The sequence below is a fragment of the Myotis nattereri genome (genome assembly GCF_964212035.1).
Source record: "Myotis nattereri genome assembly, chromosome: 13".
Taxonomy (NCBI): Eukaryota; Metazoa; Chordata; class Mammalia; order Chiroptera; family Vespertilionidae; genus Myotis; species Myotis nattereri.
Genome location: NC_138088.1, coordinates 60,313,203 through 60,321,667, shown reverse-complemented (window position 1 = coordinate 60,321,667; position 8,465 = coordinate 60,313,203). Strand labels below are relative to the sequence as shown.

Genomic DNA, 8,465 nt, shown 5'->3' with positions numbered 1-8,465 from the left:
GCTCTGACCCCCGGGACTAGGAGATAACACCCTTGTTTTAAGCCCCTCGGTCTGGGGTGACTTGTTACAGCAGCCACAGGACACTAAGGCAGCTCCTCAGGCCGACTGCTGTCCCTCCTCCCAGGACCCGCTGTCCCTCCTCCCAAGACCCCCCCCCCCCGTCCCTGCTGCCCCCCAGGGAGCCCTGCGGGCGAGGTTCTGGGAAGACCAGGCTCTCCCACCCACAGGCCACGCAGCCCACGGAGCCTCTGTCCCTGCGCGATGAGGCCCGAGGTGCCTCCAGGAGCGGCCTTTGCCTCGGGTCCCCGCGGGGTCACCTGGGAGGCCATTCCGGGGAGAGTGACATGAAGACAGATGAGCCAGAGCAGGGTGTTCCGAGAGCTGGTTCCTGAGTGGGGGCCACACACAGAGGGGAGGGGAGTCGCCAATTAGCCCTCAGACCCGCCCGCCTGTCTGTCCCCATCCCCCCCCACCACCCCCTTTCTGCTTAGACACGTCCGCTGCTGGGCAAAGCCACTCCTGCCCCTGTTGTCAAGAGATGGGTCCCCTCACTTCCAGGTCTGGACTCACCAGCCCCCCTCCCCCCAACACACCCTGTGGGGGCAGCGCTGGCGAGAGAGGCTCCCCCAATGTGGTCTCCCCAGAACTGGGGGACCAACCAGAGTCCCCGCCGCCCCCCGATGGCCTGGCCTTCCAAACCCCACACTTGAGACAAACCCCAGGACCTGAGTGTCCACAGGGACACAGGCATCTCAGACTCGCAGCCCCGGAGCCAGGCAGGCGGCGGGGACGGGGAGCAGCCTGTGGGGAGCGGCAGGGCCTGTGGCCATTCAACCTTTGAACCCAGACGTCTGAGCCCAGCACTGGGCCCGTCTGGGGTCGGGGCAGGGCCTCACACCCGGCTCACCCCCGCAGGCCCACAGAGCCCCGGACACACCGGACCCTTCGCTGGGATCCTGCCTCCCTCCGCGGTCGCCCTAGGGAGCAGGAGGGGAGGCTGACCTCTGACCTCCCCGGCGACTCAGTCACACACAGCGAACCCCAGAGAACCCCAAGGGCTCAGCACAGCAAGGAAGCGCCTGCGCTCCATCCCCGTCGGGGCCCACGTTTAATTCGGCAGAAAGTACAGCATCACGTGGTTCCCTCGGCAGCTCAGGGGGCGCAGCGAGGACGGTGCATAGGGCCCGCATTCGGCTCTGCAGGGCACAGGCGGGGGCACGCCCCGTTCTACTTTGGTTTGGGGGAGGGCTCCAGGGCCACCACGCAGAGCGGCACCAACCGGCCTCGCAGCAGAGCACAGGCAGTGCCCTTGGGGAGGCCCTGCAGACACCGCGTCTGCGGGCACCGCGGGCCCAGACGGACGGCTGGCGTAGAAAATGATCTGTACAATAAACCGGCGGCATTGGGAACAACACCATCGGGTGCTTCTGTGAGAAGCAGGTGGGCTGCACGCGGTCACGTGCAGAGGAGGCGTGAGAAGGCCGTGGTGGTGGCTGCGCTGGGAGCAAATCCCAGTGAGCGTGGAAAGTTCGCGGGCAGAGACCCGAGTCCAAGGAGCGCTGTGTCCAGAGCGGGGAGCCTGGAGCCGGGAGCCACGTCAGCCACAGAACCGGAGGGAACCCACTCATAACATGCACCCGTGTACACACGCACACACACGTGTGCTGCAAATAAATACACACTCACACACTGCCGTCCTGGGGCCAGACCTCCCGCGGCTGCTGCTCTGCGCCCCGCCGGCTACAAGAGGGGCGGGGGCTGTCCCTGCAAGCGGTGTCAGGACACACAGACCCTCCGGTCAGGAACAGCCAGGCCGCAGGGCTCTGAGCCCCCGCTCGCCTTCCACGGGCTGCGCCCCCACGGCAGGAAGACGGGGCGCCAGGCTGGAGGCTGAGCTCGTCCGCACGCGGAGTGACGGGGTGTGGAGGTGCTGACTTCCGGTGGGTACCAGGGTGCTGACGCGCTCGCCTTGGCGTCGGGACCTCAGAGAGCCCTGGTCTGGGCCACAGGGAGCCTCCGACAGCACTCGAGTGCAAAGCCTCGCTGGGTCCCCCGGGCAGGTGCGCAGTGGGCTCAGGGCTCCCCTCAATCCTTCCCCATCGCCTCTGAGAAACAACGAGGCCTTTAGCCCGTCCACGGGCACATCAGGCTGCGGTGGCCCGGCAGGTTCTCCTGGGGATCCCAGCGCCCCACGCTCGGCCCGTGGGCTCACGCCCCGAGTGTCTGAATCAGGACGGGGTGTCTTGTCTCCTGTGAACTGAGCTGGGGCCTCGTGAGGGGCCGATGGCGGGGCTGTGACCTCGCAAAGGCCTCCGGAAGGTCCCGGTGGACCCGTGCCCGGGGGCAGGAGCCTCGGACGTCGGGGTTTCTCACGCTGAGCCCACGGCCCGCGGAGGGAGATGTCTGCAATCACCGTGACGCTGAGCCTGCACCCGGGCGCCCGGCCTCACGTCTTCCTCCAGGCGAACGCCTCGTCGGCGAGGACCTGGGCCAGCCGCGCGTTGAAGGGCCCGTAAAAGTCCCGCAGGAGCCGCTGGGTGAGCGGCCACATGGGCCCCAGGCTGCGGTCCTCGGGGCGCCGGGCGTTGGAGGCGGGGCTCCTGGTCATCAGGGCCTCCTGCTTCTCGCTCAGCGGCCCTGGAGCGCAGGGAACAGAGGCTGAGGGGCAGCAGGGGCGCCGGGCGGGGCAGGCCTCCCCCCGTCCCCCGCTTCCTGCTGAGACAGGGGCCTTCCCCGCGCCCTTCAGCAGCGGGACCCCCGCCACCCACCCGTGCACCTGCTGAGACGCCCACCCTCCCGCCATTCCACCAGGAACAGGGCGCAGCTCTCTCCCTCCAGGGAACCACCCGTCCCTCCCCGGGACCTCTCCCCACACCACCCACAGCTGGTGCCGAATGGCCGCCCAGCTCAGCCCAGCCCTGCCCATCCCTGCCCATCCCTGCCTGGCTCCAGCCACCTTTGACCTCCATACCGAGGCTGAGGAACTGGAAGACCCTCCGCATGGTGGACTTGACGTCGGACGCGTGGTCCTCCAGGCGCAGGACGAGGAGCTGCTCTCTGTGGAAGACGGCGAGCCAGTCCAGGAGGTACACGGCGTACAGCCCCACCTGCAGGCGCACCTGGGCGGGAGGAAGGCCTGTTCCAGGGCAGCTCCCGGCCGGCACCGCCCGGGGGGCCCGACATTGGGGGCCAAGCCCCAAGAGGGCCTGGCGCGCAAGCGACCTCGGACGCTGGGTTTAAATGCCGCGCGTTCATTTTTCTAGATGTATATAGTATATTCTTTTTTTAGATATATAGTTATTTCAGATCAGCTGCCTCCTGCACGCCCCCTACTGGGGATCGAGCCCACAACCCAGGCCTGTGCTCCGACCAGGAATCGAACCCATGACCTGACTCATAGGTCGACGCTCAACCATGGAGTCACACCCGCCGGGCACACCACGCATTCTTGCAAGACTCCCACTTAGGGGGGCGCTTCATCCTCGTGAGGACCCTGTGGCGGCTCCACGGCACGGCCATGCCCTGGTCGGGGCACACGCAGGGTGCGGGTTCCAGCTCTGGTTGGGGTGCGCATGGGAGGCAACTGCTCAGTATCTCTCTCTCCCTCTCCTTTCCCCTCTCTCTAAAATCAACAAAAACATTTAAAATAAGCACCTGCCTCCTGCTGACTCGGGTCTCTGCCCTCCGGAGCCCCAGGGAAGGTGGGAGCCCCTGATGTTTAAGGCCGTGGGCCCTGGGCTCGGGGTGCCCAGGACCCTCGGGAGCCTCTGTGCCTCCCCGTAAGGCGGGCTGGGTCTCAGGGCCCCTGGAGGACTGAGCATGAGGGTGCCCTGGAGGAACCAGGAAGGTGCCGGTCCAGTAATGAACGAGCCCGGATCCCGTCCCCTCCCAGAGACGGGGGATTTCAAAACGTTTGATCTGAAAAACCAGCTGCACAAACGCGGAGCCTGGCGACCACGCCCGGGACCTTGTCCCCCAGCCTCCGCATGTTTTCCTTCACAGCTGCAGGGCCAACGGGGAAGCTGGAGGCTGGAGGGAGGGCACGCCCTGGCCTCGCCATGGGAGGAAGTGGCTGCGGGTAGCCTGCCTCCAGGGGGCATTAAAGAGAGGCCAGCCCTGGCCTGGCAGGCAGCCCAGTGGTTAGAGGGTCATCCCGTACACCAAGGGTGCAGGTTCGATCCCCGGTCAGGGTGCATACAAGAAGCACCTAATGAATGCATTAAAAAGTGGAACAACAAATCGATGTTTCTCTCTCTCTCTCTCTCTCTCTCTCTCTCTCTCTCAAATCAGTAAATAAAAATTCAAAATAAAATAACGACAGACGACAGGCACACCCAGCCTGCTTTGTGCTGTGGCCAATGCACTGCTCTTTTGTTAAGACGCTTTATAAGCCAGAGTTGTAACCACCTCTTTGAGTTACTCGCCACTGGGCGCTCCCATGTGGGTGTGCAACGAACGTGTCCACCAACTTCTGTTTCATTTTCTCGCACAAATCGGCCTTTCATCAGTCTACGTGACGGCCCCAGCCAATGGATGAACTACCACTCCAACCCTTACAGCAGCCTGGAAAAGCGGTATCTCTCTCTCCCTTTCCCTTCCCCTCTGAAATCAACTAAAAACACACACACCAACCCTGCCCCCCGTGTGTATGCTGAAACCCCCCGACACCGCCTGCAGCAGCAGCAGCAGGGCCCTGGGCCGGGCTGGGTCGCACGCACCGGCATGGCATTGTTGAGGCTGTTGTTGTAGACGCAGGCGCGCAGCGAGTAGTCCAGCAGGCAGCTCTCGAACAGCTGCAGCGCCTCCGTCACCTTCTCGTGGAAGTCCTCCGCGGACTTGTTGGAGCTGGCGAAGTACAGGTAGTCCGAGTACAGCCTGGAAGCAAAGTCGACAGCGTGTCACCCCCCAGAGCAGGGGGTCGCCCTCTGGGTGACCGTGAAACCAGGGTGCAATGACCGTGTGGAGTTTCATTCCTTAAAGCTCGACCGTTTCTCTTTGTTCCTGCCGGTGAGCCATTTTCCTACTCCCCTTTTTAAAGAAATATGTTTTTATTGATGTCAGAGAGAAAGGGAGAGGGAGAGAGATAGAAATGTCAATGATGAGAGAGAATCATGGATCGGCTGCCTCTTGCAACCCCCCACTGGGGATCAAGCCTGCAACCCGGGCCTGAGCCCTGACCAGGAATTGAAACCTGACCCCCTGGTTCATAGGTCGATGCTCAACCACTGAGCTATGCGGTCTGAGCCCTACTTCCCTTTGTGTGTCCCCTCTCCCCACCCCACAGGGCTGCACCTCCCTCCACCCGAGGAGGGAAAAGGGTAAGCACGGGCTCCTGCTTTCAGGGAGCACGTCAGGGTCCCCACACCCATCAGCCCCGTCGCCCCTCCCCGCCCCCTCGCCCCCACCCCCCCCCCCAAGAGAAGTAGGTGGATGCTGCATAGGAATGTCTGCAGTAAGCGGTGCCAGGACTTCCCCACAACTACCTCCAGGGAAACAGTCAGGTGACCACCTTGCAGGAGGGAAAGCCACTTGCTGGGTTAAAATGACTCAGAAAACATTGAGGACAGCAAACGTATCGAGAACAAGTACCCAGCCCAGCCAGTGCTGAGTGTCAATCCATGAACCAGGAGGTCAGGGTTCGATTCCCAGTCAGGGCACAGGCCCAGGTTGTGGGCTTGATCCCCAGTGTGGGGCGTGCAGGAGGCAGCTGGTCCATGATTCTCTCTCATCATGGAGGTTTCTCTCTCTCTCTCCCTCGCCCTTCCTCTCTGACATCAATTTAAAAAAAAACATAACACATTAAAAAGAAGTATCCAAATGGACCTCAAGGACTGGAGCAGGCACACCCATAAAAAGACCCGATGTAAGGAGACCCCTGAACGTCATTTTCGTCTTTAAAATCAACTCTACAGGATGAAGCAGGGAAAACACAGGAGATGTTTAGTCGACATAAACTCATAACAAATCATCACAGAGCTGCAGGCACACGATGCAACCTGGGGATGCATTAATAGAGGTAAGGCACTGAGAATGTGGGAGGGTGTCCCTCGGCTCCACCCCGGCAGGCCAGGACCCCTAGGGACCCTTGGCTGAGCTGCTGCAGCCAGAGAAGGGAGCTGGCAGGAAGGCACCTGCTTCCGAGGCAGGAAAGCTGCCCTGGGCTGAGAGATCCTCCCAGGTTCCTAAAGGACTGACCAGTCCATGGAAGGTTCAGGAAGAAAGGCAGGCTTGATTCAAGGGCAGATGTCTTGGCTGGGCAGTCCCGCATGGCGTCAGCGGCCGGACAGTAAGAGCCCAAGGCTGCAGGGGACGAGGTCCCAGGCAGAGCGAGGGCCCGGGACCCGACACCCAGGCAGCCCCAAGTGTGGGGTGCAAGCCCCCTCCTGCAGAGCCGCCTCATTCTCTTGCTCTTAAACCATCCCAAACAGATGGGGTTACATTTGGCCGGGCCTGTTTCCAACAGCGATTCCAAATATAAGCCCAACACATTCCGGCCTTCTGTGCTGTGGTTATTTTAGAGGCGGCTGGGGCGGCTGAGGGGTGTGACCACGGCCTTTCCTGGGCAGCGCTCCTCAGCTCCATTCCCGAGCCCGGCGGGTCCCGGGACCCCGCACTCCTGGGGGGCAGTGGGGTTGCATGTGTGCACTGGCGGGGGGGGGGGGCTCCCTGACCTGCTGCTTCTGGAAGGACCAAGTCTCTCCCCATGGGGACAGAGCAACAGCCACAGTGAGCTGGAAGGCCCTCCAGGTAGGAGCTAGACAGACACCCACGGTCACACTGCCTCACCTGCACAGACACCCACGGCCACGCTGCATCACCTTAGGACCTGAGGGTGTGGCTCTCACTACCTGCCCAGAGGCAGGTGCATGGACCACGTGACAGCAGGGGCAGCCTGAGCCGCGGGTCTCCCCTCCAGGCCAGGCCCTCGGGGGTTGTCCCACATGCACCCTATCGCCCTCCTGCACACACGCGGCCTCGGGTCTGCCTCCGGGGACCCAGCCAGCGGCAGCCGTGAAAACCTTGGCTTCCCGGCCGGACCGACGTGGGATCAAATCCCCGCCTGGCCCCTCACTGACAGGTGACTGTGGGTCATTGCCTTCACCCCACGGAGCCCGCTCACCGCCCCTGCGAGCATATCACCTCTCCCCTCTCCCCTGGCTGAGAGCTCACGGGAGGCAAGGCCTGGAAAGGGCGCGGCTGGCAGCCAGGCCGGAGCAGGTACCCTGTCAGCACAGCCTCGTCACTGAGGGTTGTCCCCACCCAACCAGACGGGCTCCAGGAGGGCGGGGGAGGACCTCACTGTCCAGTGTGCGAACTGCCTGCCCCGTCGCGCTGCGCCCAGCATCTCAGGCCGCTGGCTGTTGGTATGTGCGACCACAGGGACCAATCGCCATCGCCCGTCATTATGTGGCTCCCGTCATGGAGTGCTCACGCCCTCGCGGTAGGACATCTCCCCCCATTTCACCGAGAGGTGAAGCAACTCGCCTGAGGCCCCACAGCCAGTGAGCGGCAGAGCTGGGGCCAGGTGCAGCCTCCTGTCCCCCACAGGCCGTGTCGCTGTTGTGGGGTCCTGGTCCACTCTGCTCGCCACCCCCACCCGCCACCCGCCACCCGCTCAGCACGGAGCGAGAGCCTGGGCCCGGGACTCCCGCCCACCCTCGCTGTCCGGCTGCAGGGAGCGAAGGCCCGTCGGTCAGCCTCATTCCTCTCATTCCGAGTCGTCCTTGTAAACCGATGATTGTTTAACCAGGCCCAGCCGCAGCGCGGTTACATAAGCCGATGAGGAACGCCGCGGCCCAGGTCCAGGGGCCCAAGGCGTTGGGGTCAAAACCAAGTCCCGCGCTCCCTCCCCGCCGACCTGTCGCCATGAAACGTGCCGTGCGAACCCCCGGGGGGGGGGGGGGGCGTGTCTGCGAGCGGCGAAGTCTACGCGCAGAATTAGAACGAGAACCCGGAGCCGGCAACCTCCTCGCAGCTGGGGCAGGACACCCCTCCCCGTGCCCACCGGTGACCTAGGTCAGAGGCCGGCACCACCAGCCGCGGGTCACGGGTCTCGGCTCTCGGCTCCCGGCGGGAACTGCCTCCGCATTAGGGGCAAACCCGTCAGCGTCTCAGAGGCAGAGGTGAGGGGCGTCGGAAAGAACAGGCCCTTCCGCGGAGGCATCGGATGAGCTGCTGGCCGGCGGCGGCTCTTTCACTCACAGCCGTTCAGCCCAGGGACGCACCGCCTGCGTCTTCACGCCTGATTTCTCACGCAGAGACGGACGAGAACTTCTGGCCGAAGAGCCGCCCCGTCCTGCGGACCTAATTTACTTCTTTTTGGTTTCACTCTGAGTTCCAACATTTTCAAACCCTCTCCCTTCAACCAATTATAGAAATAAGGGCCACATGTGAATCTAAATGTAGAAATAAACTCCCCCCCCCCTCTTATCACCCAGCCAATTAGTAAGAGGAAATGAACGATT

General features: G+C 63.1%; 1 protein-coding gene across 2 annotated transcripts in view; it reads right to left on the bottom strand.

Annotated features, from left to right (window-relative positions):
- Positions 1–1,084: 1,084 nt before the first annotated feature.
- CHST15 (carbohydrate sulfotransferase 15) overlaps positions 1,085–8,465 on the bottom strand; it is a 39,619-nt gene continuing 32,238 nt past the window's right edge. Inside the window, exons 6-8 of one of the 2 annotated variants that reach the window (XM_081104996.1) lie at positions 4,719–4,875; positions 2,972–3,119; positions 1,085–2,637 (exon numbers count right to left, since the gene is read on the bottom strand). In XM_081104996.1, coding sequence (XP_080961122.1) covers positions 2,447–2,637; positions 2,972–3,119; positions 4,719–4,875 — 496 coding nt within the window. In that variant the 3' untranslated portion in view covers positions 1,085–2,446. The remainder of the gene's footprint in view (positions 2,638–2,971; positions 3,120–4,718; positions 4,876–8,465) is intronic. The other variant, XM_081104997.1, reaches the window with a different exon arrangement.